The sequence below is a fragment of the Haliotis asinina genome, chromosome 1 (genome assembly GCF_037392515.1).
Source record: "Haliotis asinina isolate JCU_RB_2024 chromosome 1, JCU_Hal_asi_v2, whole genome shotgun sequence".
Lineage (NCBI taxonomy): Eukaryota > Metazoa > Mollusca > Gastropoda > Lepetellida > Haliotidae > Haliotis > Haliotis asinina.
Genome location: NC_090280.1, coordinates 14,695,743 through 14,716,928, shown reverse-complemented (window position 1 = coordinate 14,716,928; position 21,186 = coordinate 14,695,743). Strand labels below are relative to the sequence as shown.

The 21,186-nt window shown below is 44.2% G+C and overlaps 1 protein-coding gene across 1 annotated transcript; it reads left to right on the top strand.

Annotated features, from left to right (window-relative positions):
- Positions 1-653: 653 nt before the first annotated feature.
- Positions 654-7,470, top strand: LOC137284274 (uncharacterized). Its single transcript, XM_067816064.1, has 11 exons — positions 654-750; positions 1,302-1,470; positions 1,760-1,901; positions 2,633-2,680; positions 3,033-3,244; positions 3,427-3,516; positions 4,348-4,690; positions 5,642-5,809; positions 6,102-6,224; positions 6,771-6,888; positions 7,184-7,470. The coding sequence occupies exons 2-11, from the start codon at positions 1,312-1,314 to the stop codon at positions 7,431-7,433; spliced, it is 1,653 nt and encodes a 550-aa protein (XP_067672165.1). The 5' UTR covers positions 654-750; positions 1,302-1,311; the 3' UTR covers positions 7,434-7,470.
- Positions 7,471-21,186: the final 13,716 nt, after the last annotated feature.

Genomic DNA, 21,186 nt, shown 5'->3' with positions numbered 1-21,186 from the left:
TGAAGGCACGTCAGTCACGCACTGTGTGTGCGCTCGCAGGAGTGTAAACTTGATGAAACTAGGAAGTATCTTTGGGGGTCATTTGGATTGATTTTGTTTAGTGTAACGTTGATTTTGTTTAGTTTTACGCCGCCTTTAGCAATATTCAAGCAAATATCACGGCGCGTATCACCAAAAATGGGCTTCACACTCAGTACCTACGTCGGCACTCGAACCCAAATATTCGGTGTGACGAGTGAACGCGATAACCGCTAGGCTTTTCCACCGCCAGTTTAGTTTTAGAGACATGCAGCCCGATCCGACTAAAATGCAACATTCAACATTTCTGTTAAAAGGACGGATTGGTTCAACACCATTTCACAACTGCAAGACGAGTGTCATAATTAACATTCTAGTAATTTATTGACCATGAAAAACCGTCAAAATCCAGAATGGGACCCCACACACGTGTATGAGGCTACTGTGTTGTGTATGTGCATATCATAAGTTGTGTCTGTGGGTGATAATAAAGGGAAATGGCGGTGCGTTCATGAGATGTCTGTCCTTGAAACGTTTGTTAACGTTTACGCTTCCTATCCAAATAGAAAGTTCATTATCCCCTACTTTTTTAAGAGTATATATAACACGAATGTTGCACAGTGAGGTGTAAAACAACGACCACAGCACTGAACCAAGTGGGTCGTCAGTGTTATCAAGGCAGGCCCAGTGTAGATCTGTAGATAAGACTCCAGTCTACAACACCACTGTGAGGTAGGTCAACTACACATAACGGGGAATAAGAATATTCACATTTTAGCAGTTTGGGAAGAAACGTGTCTGACAATGGAAATTCGACATTCTACGCTCGTTCGTGTTACGTACATTGGTTTTATTGCCAAAGGTGGAAAGAGCGAGAATGTCCCTTACATTAGTCCATAGATAACCCAGTCTGACTTTTCTATAAACATGTCTTGATCTACATATGTGTTACATGTTGCGATGCGTTGAAGGCTACAGTCAGTTGTCTTGTTTCTTTGATATTTTCTGTCTTTCCGTCCTTGGTCGTCAACACGTAACTACCATCGGTGCCAAACAATTTTTTTTCTCATATGCATCACCCTGTAAATTTGTTATACGGTTTTGAGGGGTTTTGTTTTCTAAGACCGGGATAATATATATTAAGGACAAAATCTAGTATCTATTTGAAAACATATTTTCAGATTGCGATGTCACCTGTGTTTGTAACGTCACTTCCGTTTCTATGAAACAGTTCGATTATCGATGAATAACGTCAGTATTGGTTATTTCCAATTATTTATTAGTGAAGACATAATGGTGTCCTTGCTGACGATATTGTTGGTGGTGAGCGTGTCGGCAAGTCAACCTGGGGTGGAATTCGTAGGCGTGGGGTACAACCTGCTGACCGCAAACCCAGACGGAGGGGACAGCGTACTCGGAGGTGTCGACCCCGGTATTCTCTACACCCGGAAGGTAGTTCACGGACAAACGGACAAAAGTTCATTAGCGCCTCTCTTTTGTCTACATAAAGCAAGTTTCTATCACACGAAACATGTGAGCTAGAATATTCAGAACAATAAATTTGGGCAAAAGTGAAGAAGTAAGTACATAACAGAAAAATCTGAAAATACAATGAAGAAATCCATAAAACAATTATACACACACATATACATATATACATACATAATAAATACATACATATATATAGTATCTGTGTGTGCGTGTCGTCACGTAATACCCTGGGCTTCTATACTCACGACAGGTATTTGACATCACCCCTGGCAGCAACCCACCAGAAGTTGTGGTAGAGAAGCGTCACAGCTGCGTGCACATCCAGGAGAACCATGTGTTCTACGGCAGCAAGTCGTACCAGGATAAACTTGGCCTAGACGTCAAATCTTCCGGTAGGTGGACGTCTCGATAACTGTAAGAACTCACTCTCACTACTCAAACAGGGCATGATCCATGAAGTCCAAGAGATCTAGGTCTGGACGAAACTCCGACTACTGATTTCGACGTCTGGTAGACGCCGGACTAGACAGGAATCCTACATTTCCTAGACACAGAACTGGACAGAAGTCCGACTCCCGATCTCGACATTTTCCAGATACAGTCATGGACAGGAGTCCAACTCTTGATTTGGACGTCTGGTAGACACAGGACTAGATAAGAGTCCGACTCCTGATCTCGACATCTTCTAGACACAGGACTAGAAAAGAATCCGACTCCCGATCTCGACATCTTCTAGACACAGGACTAGATAAGAGCCCGACTCCTGATCTCGACATCTTCTAGACACAGTAATGAACAGTAGTCCGACACCTGGGGACTCTTTTACTCAGCTTAACCTTACCTCCCATTCTTTAACATTCCACTAAGGTTACCTTAGTGACTTACAATCACCTTAGTGCTTTGTGAAAGGAAACCCTGATCTTGAAGGGCGTTAGGAAGACACCATACCCCGACTCCTGATCTGGACGTCCGGTTTTCAGGGGACACTTTGGAGTTTTCGGGAGAAAGAAATGTTTTGAGGCTATGACAGAAAAATACAAAATACGTCCTGTCGTCAGTTCAGCTTGAATGTAATATTAACATGTGTGCCAAGTACTGAATGTGATGCCATTGGTTATTTCAGGTGGAGTTAGCGCCGTTCTGGCTAAGTTTGCCTTCACCCTCAGCGGACGTAAGTTTCATTTGGATGGATCTCACGTTGTAATCAGAGAGAATCTTCAGTTCAAATGACCAATTGCGCATATGCATGCAAAGGAATGTATCATGTTACTGCATTGATTCAACAGAGAAATACAGCCTGTACGCCTCTGTACATTTATCGTATGTCGGAGGATAAAAAAAAACTTTCAACCACTCAGTTTAATTAGATCTCTGGTCAGTTAAATCAACGAATCGGGGTTGCTGCTAATCAAATTAACCAATCATGGTTGACGCCAATTAAATTAACCAATCCAAGAAGCTGTGAATCACATTCACCAATCATTGATGGTGATACCTAAATTAAGCGACATAAATGTTGTTAGGTTACCAGCATGCACGTGAGGAGACCAACCAGAATCACCAGGTGTTCCTGGACAACCAGAACGTGTGCAACCTGGGACGTGCCAGGTACGCGGATGAACTGGCGCAGTCATTGGGCTTCTCCGTCAGTAGGAACTTCGCAGCTGCGGCTTGTCGACTGCCGCACGTGTACAATGAAACTAACTACATGGATTTCATAGACCAGTGGGGCACGGTAAGTGTGTCATCTGTGTACGATGGCTGGCAAAACCACCAGACAAATACTCACATAATATCAAATCAGTATAGTTTAGATACGATCTTTCGTTCCACCGCTCATGTTTAGTATTCTTTATGTCAACAACTATAGTGTTGTTTTCTATTTCGTTTCAAATCTTCCACATTTTGGATTGTCAGCACGTGACGATGGAAGTGGAGCTGGGAAGTAAGCAGATCAAGAGGTACAAGAGTACTCTCAGTCAGTTTGTCGAGCATGTCAGGAAACAGGTGAGACAAAGGGCGATACGGAGAAACATGACTGTTCATTGCAGTCTTCAAGCCAAATCGTTCGATGTGTGAATGGGTTTAGTTGTACGCCGCACTCAGCAAAAATCCAGTTATGTGGCGACGGTCTGTAAATAATCGAGTCTGCACCATACAATCAACAGCATCGGCATCGATCTAAACACCTGAGATATAATTGCATGTGTCAAACAAGTCAGTAAGCCTGACAACCCGATCCCGTTAGTCGCCTGCATGAGTTACTAAAGATCAATTCTGGGGTTTCAGGTCTACTGAACATGGGTGAGCGGATAATGTTTTATTAAAGATTATTGGTTCCTGTTCCATCTGAGGAGCGCAACTCTGTGTGTAAGTTATCACTGTCGCCCCAGGTGGTACATCCAGGTTCTTTATACGCGTAGACGGAAGTCGCTTCAACTTAAACGGCAATCACGGTACCTTGGTGTCGACACAAACGATCCGGACCTGATTTCTCGAAACAAACTAAAGTCTGACTTTAACAAAACTTAAGCTGGAGCTTTTACTCGAACTTGAGAAAACACAAGAAAATGCATTTCCCAGCATAAACTGATACTGATACTGAACCTATGCCTCTTGGACAATCTGAGTTTTAGAGATAGGTTTCTTCTGGATCTTAGAAATGCAGCTTTTTCAAATTGTTAAACTCGGTTAGAAATATGAGAAATTCGAGAAATCGGAGAAATCTCAAAAGGCGCGAGACCTTTTTAAGTAATGTGATCAGATGGTTACATCAGCGTTGTTCCCAAATCAGGAACTACACCATCAAAGACTCCTGCAAATTCTTGGTATTATCAGGGAGGGGCCGACATCTCCCTAGGAGGATCCTACATGGGGTACGGGGCGTCCCTTGCTGTCGACTTTGAGAAGTTCAAGGGTAGTGACAGCTACAAACTGCAGTTTGGGGACTTCCAGTACACCCTCGAGGCAGGAACTCCCGAACTTCCGGAACCCATCGGGGTCAAGGTCGTTACCATTGACATGGCTTTCAACTCTAAATACTGGAAGAAAATGGATGACTTCATACGTGGCCTTCAATGTGAGGATGGCATGGACAAAATGGCGCTTGGCAGTCGTCAGGCGAACGTTGCTAAGGCGCTGATGAGTTACCCTGCCTACAAAATGGCAAAAGGACCAACCGGTAAGTCTTTCATAAATACCCGATAGTGCCTGACGTTCAGGAAACTCTGTACGCTGCATTAAACGTAAGACAAGTGCATGTTAGCAAAGGTTTGTGTATGTAAGGTGATATACAGCAGACAATGCACACCTGGTGCTTTAGAATTTAAGGCAACAGTTTAAGGCAAAACATGACTGCATTGTATACTGCTATCAATTCCCTTTCATTTCCCTGCCTTACCAAGCAATTATTTTTCTGTTGATGTTGTCATAAACATAAAATACATCTACCCTTGTCCCAAAACTGTTGTTTCCTGACTTCCTGACAACAGAATGGTCGGAGCTTGAGTTGTATTGTTGCGTTGAACGATGACACTGGTTACGAAGTATAGTTTTGAGTGTTGGTAATTGAATAAGCAGTCTGTGGAGTTATTATTCGTGCACTTTGTAATAGACTCGATATAAATATCTTACTATAGTATACAGAGGCTTAAACGTCTAAACTGAGGTGCACACTTTGCGTCAATATGGTATGCAGGTGTCGACAGATTTCACTCAGGTCATACAAAAATGAGATACTCAAGAATTTCAGACCTTTTGGAGTTTATCACTGCATGGAATAGGAATTCACACATTGTACCTCTGTGAAGAACACAGTCCACAGTCCATACATTTCTACAGAGCAGCAATCACTGCGCTATAACACTCAAGAACCATTCGTTGCCTTCTTTGGGGTGCACAATTTGACAAGATAAGTATTATTTTTATAACGCAAATGTTGATTTTTTGCTGTGGCCCCTAACCCGCATCTGTTTGAGTTTTACAATTTAAGAAAAGCAAAAAGAAACACAACATATTGTTTCTTTAGCTCGGGCCCAGTAACATCAGTTCAATGGAGTGGCTATATTTCTAGGGACATCCGATCTTATTACATCAGCTTGTGTAATATGTGAGTGGAACTGACATTCAACAGATCCCCAGCTGATAATCCCTGTGACGTGGCCCCAGGGTACATATGGGTTGATGAAGGCGAGGACTGGATGCCCGGGGGGTCGGGTCACGTGGCATGAGGGATGGAGGTACGAGGACTTTGAAGACGTCATGACTCAAAACCACGCGTCGGGACAACTCCACTTAGCGGGTAGGGGAGATAACTTATCGTTAGTAATTAATTGCGGTGGTGGCATGATTTTCACAGAAATGATAAGAGCGTCCAACCCCGTTTGTTTACAAGCATTGCAGGTTTAATCGTCCGATAGGTTTCGGGACGGGTCTTGTTCTAGAAGGTTGGCTGTATCTATTTGAGTGGCAGGCGAATGTTTCATTTATTTTTTTTAAGATATTCTGTACCAATAAGAGCAGTACATGCCTGTTTTTATGACTAAGTGTGAATGCATCCAGAAGAGTGTTTCAGCTGACCTGTTTTCCTTAAGGGTCATTTGGAGACAACATGCGCTTTGACTTCTGCATGAAAGGTGATGTGAAGTCTACCGACTTCGATATGATGTGGCCTGCTGGAGATTACTGCATCCTCAAGTACGGTAGCTGCCCTTCGGGTGAGTCTGTCCTGGTGTATTTGTCCTTCGGGTGGGTGAGTCTTGGTGTGTCTGTCCTGGTGGGCCTGTCCTGGTGGGTCTGTTCTTCGGGTGGGTGTGTCCTGGTGGGTCTGTCCTTCGGTTGAGTTTTGTCTGGTGAGTATGTCCTTCTAGTGCGCCCTTAAATACGGAACGTGTCCATCTAGTGAATCTACCCTTCTGGTGAGCCTACGGTTCGGGTGAGCCTGTCCTTTCGGTGTGTCTACCTTTCTGGTACGTATGTCCTTTCCGGTGAGTCTACCACTCTGGTGAAGCTGTCCACAAAGTGAATCTACCAAACAGGTGAGTCTGTCCATCACGTGAATCTACCTTCCAGGTAGATCTGTGAACCAGGAACGTCTGCTCGTCAGACAATCTTCTATTTTAGCGTCGTTAGCTTGCACATGTTGAGGGAGTAAAAGCAGAAATCACACATGGATTGGGATACACAAGAGACCAAAGCAATAGTGTGGATTTCTTATATTCTCTTGTTTATCATGGTTTCAACTTCTAGATGTGTTGTTTCAGATTTCCAGGAAGGGTGGGTATACTGGAATGACGAGCGCCATAACAACAAGAACAATGCCGGTGGCGCACTCCCCGACGGCGTCTATAATGCCAACACGCGGATCAACTACTGCTGCAGGTATATACTTCATCTATGGTCCCTGAACCTTGTCTTTATACAAATCGCCAGGCCATGTTGTGACAGACAACGTCTATTTTTAACAATGTCAGGCATAATTAATATTTTCACGAAATTTCGCGACTCATTTTTTCTAGTTAGTCATGCCCCCTTCACCAGCAACATAAAAATGCCGACCACTGAGACACCGTCGTGACATGCCAACCATTTATACCAACTCTTACATATTTCTAAGCAAATTTCCGCTCAATTAGGATCTGCCCATTTGCTCACGTTTTGACTGGTTCGCCCTCAGAGACGACGGACTTCCAGTCCACGACATCGCTCTCCCTACGACCAAGCCATTCTTCCTCCTCAAGTACCACCGAGGGTGTCAGCACGTCTCTGGGATGACCCTGACGGAGGAATACGTGCAGACCGACACTGAGGACATCTGGGGTGACGACTCACGCGGAGGAGCACATCCGTATATTGACGGTGGCAAAAATCCCAGAATGCACTATTGCTACTATGCACCAAAAGCCAAGGTTTCACTGATTGGATGAAATAAATAGCATTGTTTGACTCGTTAAATTTCTAAAACATGCAGCAAATTACCTGGATATATAGACAAGGAAACACGGACCTAATTCAACCATTTTTGTTTCCAAAAAGGTTACAGAATTTCTGCTAAAATGGATAACAGATCGTGTAGCAGTGATGACAGACTGTAATAGGCACATTCCGCTGGTTATCCACACCAACAGCACTCATAACTAACTGCAGCTCAGCAACACTTTTAACGTAAGTCATGGTAAGAAGTAGCTGTCACATTTACTCCAAGTGCCATTGCATGAGCTATCCAAAACTAACCCGTGAAGATCTGTATTAGAGCTGATCTTCAGTAACCCATGCTTGTCGTAAGTGGCGACAAAACGGACCGTCATTGTATCAAAATAGTTTCGATCGATCGATCGATCGATCGATGCTTATGACGCTGATCACTGGATTGTTTGGTATAGACTCGATTATTTACAGACCACCGCCAAAGAGCTGGAATATTGCTGGTTCAAAACGTGTGGCGTAAATCTCACTCAACCAAACAACCAAACAACCAAAGCGGCAACTCTGCTTTGCTTAGCATTTCTGTAACGTTTTCGGAAAAGAACATTGATGCATTTTAGATCACAGAACACTGTTTGTCCCGTGTGACCATTAATAACCACACAGCTGACAAACATACTCCCTGCTCAGATTTATAACGTAAATTAAATGGAGCGTAAAACTGCGTGAAAGATAACCGACATGAAAGCATGCGCGGTAACGTGCGCGGCCTTTCCTTATCCAAGCGCACCGAGAAAACATGCCGCAAATACTGCCAACTCTAGAAAACATGCCGCAAGTACTGCCAACTCAAGAAAACATGCCGCAAGTACTGCCAACTCTAGAAAACATGCCGCAAGTACTGCCAACTCAAGAAAACATGCCGCAAGTACTGCCAACTCTAGAAAACATGCCGCAAGTACTGCCAACTCTAGAAAACATGCCGCAAGTACTGCCAACTCAAGAAAACATGCCGCAAGTACTGCCAACTCAAGAAAACATGCCGCAAGTACTGCCAACTCAAGAAAACATGCCGCAAGTACTGCCAACTCAAGAAAACATCCCGCAAGTACTGCCAACTCAAGAAAACATGCCGCAAATACTGCCAACTCAAGAAAACATCCCGCAAGTACTGCCAACTCAAGAAAACATGCCGCAAATACTGCCAACTCAAGAAAACATCCCGCAAGTACTGCCAACTCAAGAAAACATGCCGCAAATACTGCCAACTCAAGAAAACATCCCGCAAGTATTGCCAACTCAAGAAAACATGCCGCAAGTACTGCCAACTCAAGAAAACATGCTGCAAGTACTGCCAACTCAAGAAAACATGCTGCAAGTACTGCCAACTCAAGAAAACATCCCGCAAGTACTGCCAACTCAAGAAAACATGCCGCAAGTACTGCCAACTCAAGAAAACATGCTGCAAGTACTGCCAACTCAAGAAAACATGCTGCAAGTACTGCCAACTCAAGAAAACATGCCGCAAGTACTGCCAACTCAAGAAAACATGCTGCAAGTACTGCCAACTCAAGAAAACATGCCGCAAATACTGCCAACTCAAGAAAACATCCCGCAAGTACTGCCAACTCAAGAAAACATGCCGCAAGTACTGCCAACTCAAGAAAACATGCCGCAAATACTGCCAACTCAAGAAAACATCCCGCAAGTACTGCCAACTCAAGAAAACATGCTGCAAGTACTGCCAACTCAAGAAAACATGCCGCAAATACTGCCAACTCAAGAAAACATCCCGCAAGTACTGCCAACTCAAGAAAACATGCCGCAAGTACTGCCAACTCAAGAAAACATGCCGCAAGTACTGCCAACTCAAGAAAACATGCTGCAAGTACTGCCAACTCAAGAAAACATGCTGCAAGTACTGCCAACTCAAGAAAACATGCCGCAAATACTGCCAACTCAAGAAAACATGCTGCAAGTACTGCCAACTCAAGAAAACATGCTGCAAGTACTGCCAACTCTAGAAAACATGCTGCAAGTACTGCCAACTCAAGAAAACATCCCGCAAGTACTGCCCACTCAAGAAAACATCCCGCAAGTACTGCCAACTCAAGAAAACATGCTGCAAGTACTGCCAACTCAAGAAAACATGCTGCAAGTACTGCCAACTCTAGAAAACATGCCGCAAATATTGCCAACTCTAGAAAACATGCTGCAAGTACTGCCAACTCAAGAAAACATGCTGCAAGTACTGCCAACTCAAGAAAACATGCTGCAAATACTGCCAACTCTAGAAAACATGCCGCAAATACTGCCAACTCTAGAAAACATGCTGCAAGTACTGCCAACTCAAGAAAACATCCCGCAAGTACTGCCAACTCTAGAAAACATGCTGCAAGTACTGCCAACTCAAGAAAACATGCCGCAAGTACTGCCAACTCAAGAAAACATGCTGCAAGTACTGCCAACTCTAGAAAACATGCCGCAAATACTGCCAACTCAAGAAAACATGCTGCAAATACTGCCAACTCAAGAAAACATGCTGCAAGTACTGCCAACTCAAGAAAACATGCTGCAAGTACTGCCAACTCAAGAAAACATGCTGCAAGTACTGCCAACTCTAGAAAACATGCCGCAAGTACTGCCAACTCAAGAAAACATGCTGCAAGTACTGCCAACTCTAGAAAATATGCTGCAAGTACTGCCAACTCTAGAAAACATGCCGCAAGTACTGCCAACTCAAGAAAACATCCCGCAAGTACTGCCAACTCAAGAAAACATCCCGCAAGTACTGCCAACTCAAGAAAACATCCCGCAAGTACTGCCAACTCAAGAAAACATGCCGCAAGTACTGCCAACTCAAGAAAACATGCCGCAAGTACTGCCAACTCAAGAAAACATGCCGCAAGTACTGCCAACTCAAGAAAACATCCCGCAAGTACTGCCAACTCAAGAAAACATGCCGCAAATACTGCCAACTCAAGAAAACATCCCGCAAGTACTGCCAACTCAAGAAAACATGCCGCAAATACTGCCAACTCAAGAAAACATCCCGCAAGTACTGCCAACTCAAGAAAACATGCCGCAAATACTGCCAACTCAAGAAAACATCCCGCAAGTACTGCCAACTCAAGAAAACATGCTGCAAGTACTGCCAACTCTAGAAAACATGCCGCAAATATTGCCAACTCTAGAAAACATGCTGCAAGTACTGCCAACTCAAGAAAACATGCTGCAAGTACTGCCAACTCAAGAAAACATGCCGCAAGTACTGCCAACTCAAGAAAACATGCTGCAAGTACTGCCAACTCAAGAAAACATGCTGCAAGTACTGCCAACTCAAGAAAACATGCCGCAAGTACTGCCAACTCAAGAAAACATGCTGCAAGTACTGCCAACTCAAGAAAACATGCCGCAAATACTGCCAACTCAAGAAAACATCCCGCAAGTACTGCCAACTCAAGAAAACATGCCGCAAGTACTGCCAACTCAAGAAAACATGCCGCAAATACTGCCAACTCAAGAAAACATCCCGCAAGTACTGCCAACTCAAGAAAACATGCTGCAAGTACTGCCAACTCAAGAAAACATGCCGCAAATACTGCCAACTCAAGAAAACATCCCGCAAGTACTGCCAACTCAAGAAAACATGCCGCAAGTACTGCCAACTCAAGAAAACATGCCGCAAGTACTGCCAACTCAAGAAAACATGCTGCAAGTACTGCCAACTCAAGAAAACATGCTGCAAGTACTGCCAACTCAAGAAAACATGCCGCAAATACTGCCAACTCAAGAAAACATGCTGCAAGTACTGCCAACTCAAGAAAACATGCTGCAAGTACTGCCAACTCTAGAAAACATGCTGCAAGTACTGCCAACTCAAGAAAACATCCCGCAAGTACTGCCCACTCAAGAAAACATCCCGCAAGTACTGCCAACTCAAGAAAACATGCTGCAAGTACTGCCAACTCAAGAAAACATGCTGCAAGTACTGCCAACTCTAGAAAACATGCCGCAAATATTGCCAACTCTAGAAAACATGCTGCAAGTACTGCCAACTCAAGAAAACATGCTGCAAGTACTGCCAACTCAAGAAAACATGCTGCAAATACTGCCAACTCTAGAAAACATGCCGCAAATACTGCCAACTCTAGAAAACATGCTGCAAGTACTGCCAACTCAAGAAAACATCCCGCAAGTACTGCCAACTCTAGAAAACATGCTGCAAGTACTGCCAACTCAAGAAAACATGCCGCAAGTACTGCCAACTCAAGAAAACATGCTGCAAGTACTGCCAACTCTAGAAAACATGCCGCAAATACTGCCAACTCAAGAAAACATGCTGCAAATACTGCCAACTCAAGAAAACATGCTGCAAGTACTGCCAACTCAAGAAAACATGCTGCAAGTACTGCCAACTCAAGAAAACATGCTGCAAGTACTGCCAACTCTAGAAAACATGCCGCAAGTACTGCCAACTCAAGAAAACATGCTGCAAGTACTGCCAACTCTAGAAAATATGCTGCAAGTACTGCCAACTCTAGAAAACATGCCGCAAGTACTGCCAACTCAAGAAAACATCCCGCAAGTACTGCCAACTCAAGAAAACATCCCGCAAGTACTGCCAACTCAAGAAAACATCCCGCAAGTACTGCCAACTCAAGAAAACATGCCGCAAGTACTGCCAACTCAAGAAAACATGCCGCAAGTACTGCCAACTCAAGAAAACATGCCGCAAGTACTGCCAACTCAAGAAAACATCCCGCAAGTACTGCCAACTCAAGAAAACATGCCGCAAATACTGCCAACTCAAGAAAACATCCCGCAAGTACTGCCAACTCAAGAAAACATGCCGCAAATACTGCCAACTCAAGAAAACATCCCGCAAGTACTGCCAACTCAAGAAAACATGCCGCAAATACTGCCAACTCAAGAAAACATCCCGCAAGTACTGCCAACTCAAGAAAACATGCTGCAAGTACTGCCAACTCTAGAAAACATGCCGCAAATATTGCCAACTCTAGAAAACATGCTGCAAGTACTGCCAACTCAAGAAAACATGCTGCAAGTACTGCCAACTCAAGAAAACATGCTGCAAATACTGCCAACTCTAGAAAACATGCCGCAAATACTGCCAACTCTAGAAAACATGCTGCAAGTACTGCCAACTCAAGAAAACATCCCGCAAGTACTGCCAACTCTAGAAAACATGCTGCAAGTACTGCCAACTCAAGAAAACATGCCGCAAGTACTGCCAACTCAAGAAAACATGCTGCAAGTACTGCCAACTCTAGAAAACATGCCGCAAATACTGCCAACTCAAGAAAACATGCTGCAAATACTGCCAACTCAAGAAAACATGCTGCAAGTACTGCCAACTCAAGAAAACATGCTGCAAGTACTGCCAACTCAAGAAAACATGCTGCAAGTACTGCCAACTCTAGAAAACATGCCGCAAGTACTGCCAACTCAAGAAAACATGCTGCAAGTACTGCCAACTCTAGAAAATATGCTGCAAGTACTGCCAACTCTAGAAAACATGCCGCAAGTACTGCCAACTCAAGAAAACATCCCGCAAGTACTGCCAACTCAAGAAAACATCCCGCAAGTACTGCCAACTCAAGAAAACATCCCGCAAGTACTGCCAACTCAAGAAAACATGCCGCAAGTACTGCCAACTCAAGAAAACATGCCGCAAGTACTGCCAACTCAAGAAAACATGCCGCAAGTACTGCCAACTCAAGAAAACATCCCGCAAGTACTGCCAACTCAAGAAAACATGCCGCAAATACTGCCAACTCAAGAAAACATCCCGCAAGTACTGCCAACTCAAGAAAACATGCCGCAAATACTGCCAACTCAAGAAAACATCCCGCAAGTACTGCCAACTCAAGAAAACATGCCGCAAATACTGCCAACTCAAGAAAACATCCCGCAAGTACTGCCAACTCAAGAAAACATGCCGCAAGTACTGCCAACTCAAGAAAACATGCTGCAAGTACTGCCAACTCAAGAAAACATGCTGCAAGTACTGCCAACTCAAGAAAACATCCCGCAAGTACTGCCAACTCAAGAAAACATGCCGCAAGTACTGCCAACTCAAGAAAACATGCTGCAAGTACTGCCAACTCAAGAAAACATGCTGCAAGTACTGCCAACTCAAGAAAACATGCCGCAAGTACTGCCAACTCAAGAAAACATGCTGCAAGTACTGCCAACTCAAGAAAACATGCCGCAAATACTGCCAACTCAAGAAAACATCCCGCAAGTACTGCCAACTCAAGAAAACATGCCGCAAGTACTGCCAACTCTAGAAAACATGCCGCAAGTACTGCCAACTCTAGAAAACATGCCGCAAGTACTGCCAACTCAAGAAAACATGCCGCAAGTACTGCCAACTCAAGAAAACATGCCGCAAGTACTGCCAACTCAAGAAAACATGCCGCAAGTACTGCCAACTCAAGAAAACATCCCGCAAGTACTGCCAACTCAAGAAAACATGCCGCAAATACTGCCAACTCAAGAAAACATCCCGCAAGTACTGCCAACTCAAGAAAACATGCCGCAAATACTGCCAACTCAAGAAAACATCCCGCAAGTACTGCCAACTCAAGAAAACATGCCGCAAATACTGCCAACTCAAGAAAACATCCCGCAAGTACTGCCAACTCAAGAAAACATGCCGCAAGTACTGCCAACTCAAGAAAACATGCTGCAAGTACTGCCAACTCAAGAAAACATGCTGCAAGTACTGCCAACTCAAGAAAACATCCCGCAAGTACTGCCAACTCAAGAAAACATGCCGCAAGTACTGCCAACTCAAGAAAACATGCTGCAAGTACTGCCAACTCAAGAAAACATGCTGCAAGTACTGCCAACTCAAGAAAACATGCCGCAAGTACTGCCAACTCAAGAAAACATGCTGCAAGTACTGCCAACTCAAGAAAACATGCCGCAAATACTGCCAACTCAAGAAAACATCCCGCAAGTACTGCCAACTCAAGAAAACATGCCGCAAGTACTGCCAACTCAAGAAAACATGCCGCAAATACTGCCAACTCAAGAAAACATCCCGCAAGTACTGCCAACTCAAGAAAACATGCTGCAAGTACTGCCAACTCAAGAAAACATGCCGCAAATACTGCCAACTCAAGAAAACATCCCGCAAGTACTGCCAACTCAAGAAAACATGCCGCAAGTACTGCCAACTCAAGAAAACATGCCGCAAGTACTGCCAACTCAAGAAAACATGCTGCAAGTACTGCCAACTCAAGAAAACATGCTGCAAGTACTGCCAACTCAAGAAAACATGCCGCAAATACTGCCAACTCAAGAAAACATGCTGCAAGTACTGCCAACTCAAGAAAACATGCTGCAAGTACTGCCAACTCTAGAAAACATGCTGCAAGTACTGCCAACTCAAGAAAACATCCCGCAAGTACTGCCCACTCAAGAAAACATCCCGCAAGTACTGCCAACTCAAGAAAACATGCTGCAAGTACTGCCAACTCAAGAAAACATGCTGCAAGTACTGCCAACTCTAGAAAACATGCCGCAAATATTGCCAACTCTAGAAAACATGCTGCAAGTACTGCCAACTCAAGAAAACATGCTGCAAGTACTGCCAACTCAAGAAAACATGCTGCAAATACTGCCAACTCTAGAAAACATGCCGCAAATACTGCCAACTCTAGAAAACATGCTGCAAGTACTGCCAACTCAAGAAAACATCCCGCAAGTACTGCCAACTCTAGAAAACATGCTGCAAGTACTGCCAACTCAAGAAAACATGCCGCAAGTACTGCCAACTCAAGAAAACATGCTGCAAGTACTGCCAACTCTAGAAAACATGCCGCAAATACTGCCAACTCAAGAAAACATGCTGCAAATACTGCCAACTCAAGAAAACATGCTGCAAGTACTGCCAACTCAAGAAAACATGCTGCAAGTACTGCCAACTCAAGAAAACATGCTGCAAGTACTGCCAACTCAAGAAAACATGCCGCAAGTACTGCCAACTCAAGAAAACATCCCGCAAGTACTGCCAACTCAAGAAAACATGCCGCAAATACTGCCAACTCAAGAAAACATCCCGCAAGTACTGCCAACTCAAGAAAACATGCCGCAAATACTGCCAACTCAAGAAAACATCCCGCAAGTACTGCCAACTCAAGAAAACATGCCGCAAATACTGCCAACTCAAGAAAACATCCCGCAAGTACTGCCAACTCAAGAAAACATGCCGCAAGTACTGCCAACTCAAGAAAACATGCTGCAAGTACTGCCAACTCAAGAAAACATGCTGCAAGTACTGCCAACTCAAGAAAACATCCCGCAAGTACTGCCAACTCAAGAAAACATGCCGCAAGTACTGCCAACTCAAGAAAACATGCTGCAAGTACTGCCAACTCAAGAAAACATGCTGCAAGTACTGCCAACTCAAGAAAACAGGCCGCAAGTACTGCCAACTCAAGAAAACATGCTGCAAGTACTGCCAACTCAAGAAAACATGCCGCAAATACTGCCAACTCAAGAAAACATCCCGCAAGTACTGCCAACTCAAGAAAACATGCCGCAAGTACTGCCAACTCAAGAAAACATGCCGCAAATACTGCCAACTCAAGAAAACATCCCGCAAGTACTGCCAACTCAAGAAAACATGCTGCAAGTACTGCCAACTCAAGAAAACATGCCGCAAATACTGCCAACTCAAGAAAACATCCCGCAAGTACTGCCAACTCAAGAAAACATGCCGCAAGTACTGCCAACTCAAGAAAACATGCCGCAAGTACTGCCAACTCAAGAAAACATGCTGCAAGTACTGCCAACTCAAGAAAACATGCTGCAAGTACTGCCAACTCAAGAAAACATGCCGCAAATACTGCCAACTCAAGAAAACATGCTGCAAGTACTGCCAACTCAAGAAAACATGCTGCAAGTACTGCCAACTCTAGAAAACATGCTGCAAGTACTACCAACTCAAGAAAACATCCCGCAAGTACTGCCCACTCAAGAAAACATCCCGCAAGTACTGCCAACTCAAGAAAACATGCTGCAAGTACTGCCAACTCAACAAAACATGCTGCAAGTACTGCCAACTCTAGAAAACATGCCGCAAATATTGCCAACTCTAGAAAACATGCTGCAAGTACTGCCAACTCTAGAAAACATGCTGCAAGTACTGCCAACTCAAGAAAACATGCTGCAAATACTGCCAACTCTAGAAAACATGCCGCAAATACTGCCAACTCTAGAAAACATGCTGCAAGTACTGCCAACTCAAGAAAACATCCCGCAAGTACTGCCAACTCTAGAAAACATGCTGCAAGTACTGCCAACTCAAGAAAACATGCCGCAAGTACTGCCAACTCAAGAAAACATGCTGCAAGTACTGCCAACTCTAGAAAACATGCCGCAAATACTGCCAACTCAAGAAAACATGCTGCAAATACTGCCAACTCAAGAAAACATGCTGCAAGTACTGCCAACTCAAGAAAACATGCTGCAAGTACTGCCAACTCAAGAAAACATGCTGCAAGTACTGCCAACTCTAGAAAACATGCCGCAAGTACTGCCAACTCAAGAAAACATGCTGCAAGTACTGCCAACTCTAGAAAATATGCTGCAAGTACTGCCAACTCTAGAAAACATGCCGCAAGTACTGCCAACTCAAGAAAACATCCCGCAAGTACTGCCAACTCAAGAAAACATCCCGCAAGTACTGCCAACTCAAGAAAACATCCCGCAAGTACTGCCTACTCAAGAAAACATGCCGCAAGTACTGCCAACTCAAGAAAACATGCCGCAAGTACTGCCAACTCAAGAAAACATGCCGCAAGTACTGCCAACTCAAGAAAACATCCCGCAAGTACTGCCAACTCAAGAAAACATGCCGCAAATACTGCCAACTCAAGAAAACATCCCGCAAGTACTGCCAACTCAAGAAAACATGCCGCAAATACTGCCAACTCAAGAAAACATCCCGCAAGTACTGCCAACTCAAGAAAACATGCCGCAAATACTGCCAACTCAAGAAAACATCCCGCAAGTACTGCCAACTCAAGAAAACATGCTGCAAGTACTGCCAACTCTAGAAAACATGCCGCAAATATTGCCAACTCTAGAAAACATGCTGCAAGTACTGCCAACTCAAGAAAACATGCTGCAAGTACTGCCAACTCAAGAAAACATGCTGCAAATACTGCCAACTCTAGAAAACATGCCGCAAATACTGCCAACTCTAGAAAACATGCTGCAAGTACTGCCAACTCAAGAAAACATCCCGCAAGTACTGCCAACTCTAGAAAACATGCTGCAAGTACTGCCAACTCAAGAAAACATGCCGCAAGTACTGCCAACTCAAGAAAACATGCTGCAAGTACTGCCAACTCTAGAAAACATGCCGCAAATACTGCCAACTCAAGAAAACATGCTGCAAATACTGCCAACTCAAGAAAACATGCTGCAAGTACTGCCAACTCAAGAAAACATGCTGCAAGTACTGCCAACTCAAGAAAACATGCTGCAAGTACTGCCAACTCTAGAAAACATGCCGCAAGTACTGCCAACTCAAGAAAACATGCTGCAAGTACTGCCAACTCTAGAAAATATGCTGCAAGTACTGCCAACTCAAGAAAACATCCCGCAAGTACTGCCAACTCAAGAAAACATGCCGCAAGTACTGCCAACTCAAGAAAACATGCTGCAAGTACTGCCAACTCAAGAAAACATGCTGCAAGTACTGCCAACTCAAGAAAACATCCCGCAAGTACTGCCAACTCAAGAAAACATGCCGCAAGTACTGCCAACTCAAGAAAACATGCTGCAAGTACTGCCAACTCAAGAAAACATGCTGCAAGTACTGCCAACTCAAGAAAACATGCCGCAAGTACTGCCAACTCAAGAAAACATGCTGCAAGTACTGCCAACTCAAGAAAACATGCCGCAAATACTGCCAACTCAAGAAAACATCCCGCAAGTACTGCCAACTCAAGAAAACATGCCGCAAATACTGCCAACTCAAGAAAACATCCCGCAAGTACTGCCAACTCAAGAAAACATGCCGCAAGTACTGCCAACTCAAGAAAACATGCTGCAAGTACTGCCAACTCAAGAAAACATGCTGCAAGTACTGCCAACTCAAGAAAACATGCCGCAAATACTGCCAACTCAAGAAAACATGCTGCAAGTACTGCCAACTCAAGAAAACATGCTGCAAGTACTGCCAACTCTAGAAAACATGCTGCAAGTACTGCCAACTCAAGAAAACATCCCGCAAGTACTGCCCACTCAAGAAAACATCCCGCAAGTACTGCCAACTCAAGAAAACATGCTGCAAGTACTGCCAACTCAAGAAAACATGCTGCAAGTACTGCCAACTCTAGAAAACATGCCGCAAATACTGCCAACTCTAGAAAACATGCTGCAAGTACTGCCAACTCAAGAAAACATGCTGCAAGTACTGCCAACTCAAGAAAACATGCTGCAAATACTGCCAACTCTAGAAAACATGCCGCAAATACTGCCAACTCTAGAAAACATGCTGCAAGTAATGCCAACTCAAGAAAACATCCCGCAAGTACTGCCAACTCTAGAAAACATGCTGCAAGTACTGCCAACTCAAGAAAACATCCCGCAAGTACTGCCAACTCAAGAAAACATGCTGCAAGTACTGCCAACTCTAGAAAACATGCCGCAAATACTGCCAACTCAAGAAAACATGCTGCAAATACTGCCAACTCAAGAAAACATGCTGCAAGTACTGCCAACTCAAGAAAACATGCTGCAAGTACTGCCAACTCAAGAAAACATGCTGCAAGTACTGCCAACTCTAGAAAACATGCCGCAAGTACTGCCAACTCAAGAAAACATGCTGCAAGTACTGCCAACTCTAGAAAATATGCTGCAAGTACTGCCAACTCTAGAAAACATGCCGCAAGTACTGCCAACTCTAGAAAACATGCTGCAAGTACTGCCAACTCAAGAAAACATGCCGCAAGTACTGCCAACTCAAGAAAACATCCCGCAAGTACTGCCAACTCAAGAAAACATGCTGCAAGTACTGCCAACTCTAGAAAATATGCTGCAAGTACTGCCAACTCTAGAAAACATGCCGCAAGTACAGCCAACTCAAGAAAACATCCCGCAAGTACTGCCAACTCAAGAAAACATCCCGCAAGTACTGCCAACTCAAGAAAACATGCTGCAAGTACTGCCAACTCTAGAAAACATGCCGCAAGTACTGCCAACTCAAGAAAACATCCCGCAAGTACTGCCAACTCAAGAAAACATGCTGCAAGTACTGCCAACTCAAGAAAACATCCCGCAAGTACTGCCAACTCAAGAAAACATGCTGCAAGTACTGCCAACTCTAGAAAACATGCCGCAAGTACTGCCAACTCAAGAAAACATCCCGCAAGTACTGCCAACTCAAGAAAACATGCCGCAAGTACTGCCAACTCAAGAAAACATGCTGCAAGTACTGCCAACTCAAGAAAACATGCCGCAAGTACTGCCAACTCAAGAAAACATGCTGCAAGTACTGCCAACTCAAGAAAACATGCCGCAAGTACTGCCAACTCAAGAAAACATGCTGCAAGTACTGCCAACTCAAGAAAACATGCCGCAAGTACTGCCAACTCAAGAAAACATGCTGCAAGTACTGCCAACTCAACAAAACATGCTGCAAGTACTGCCAACTCAACAAAACATGCTGCAAGTACTGCCAACTCAAGAAAACATGCTGCAAGTACTGCCAACTCAAGAAAACATGCCGCAAGTACTGCCAACTCAAGAAAACATGCCGCAAGTACTGCCAACTCAAGAAAACATGCCGCAAGTACTGCCAACTCTAGAAAACATGCCGCAAGTACTGCCAACTCAAGAAAACATGCCGCAAGTACTGCCAACTCTAGAAAACATGCCGCAAGTACTGCCAACTCTAGAAAACATGCCGCAAGTACTGCCAACTCAAGAAAACATGCCGCAAGTACTGCCAACTCAAGAAAACATGCCGCAAGTACTGCCAACTCAAGAAAACATGCCGCAAGTACTGCCAACTCAAGAAAACATCCCGCAAGTACTGCCAACTCAAGAAAACATGCCGCAAATACTGCCAACTCAAGAAAACATCCCGCAAGTACTGCCAACTCAAGAAAACATGCCGCAAATACTGCCAACTCAAGAAAACATCCCGCAAGTACTGCCAACTCAAGAAAACATGCCGCAAATACTGCCAACTCAAGAAAACATCCCGCAAGTACTGCCAACTCAAGAAAACATGCCGCAAGTACTGCCAACTCAAGAAAACATGCTGCAAGTACTGCCAACTCAAGAAAACATGCTGCAAGTACTGCCAACTCAAGAAAACATCCCGCAAGTACTGCCAACTCAAGAAAACATGCCGCAAGTACTGCCAACTCAAGAAAACATGCTGCAAGTACTGCCAACTCAAGAAAACATGCTGCAAGTACTGCCAACTCAAGAAAACATGCCGCAAGTACTGCCAACTCAAGAAAACATGCTGCAAGTACTGCCAACTCAAGAAAACATGCCGCAAATACTGCCAACTCAAGAAAACATCCCGCAAGTACTGCCAACTCAAGAAAACATCCCGCAAGTACTGCCAACTCAAGAAAACATGCCGCAAATACTGCCAACTCAAGAAAACATGCTGCAAGTACTGCCAACTCAAGAAAACATGCTGCAAGTACTGCCAACTCAAGAAAACATGCCGCAAATACTGCCAACTCAAGA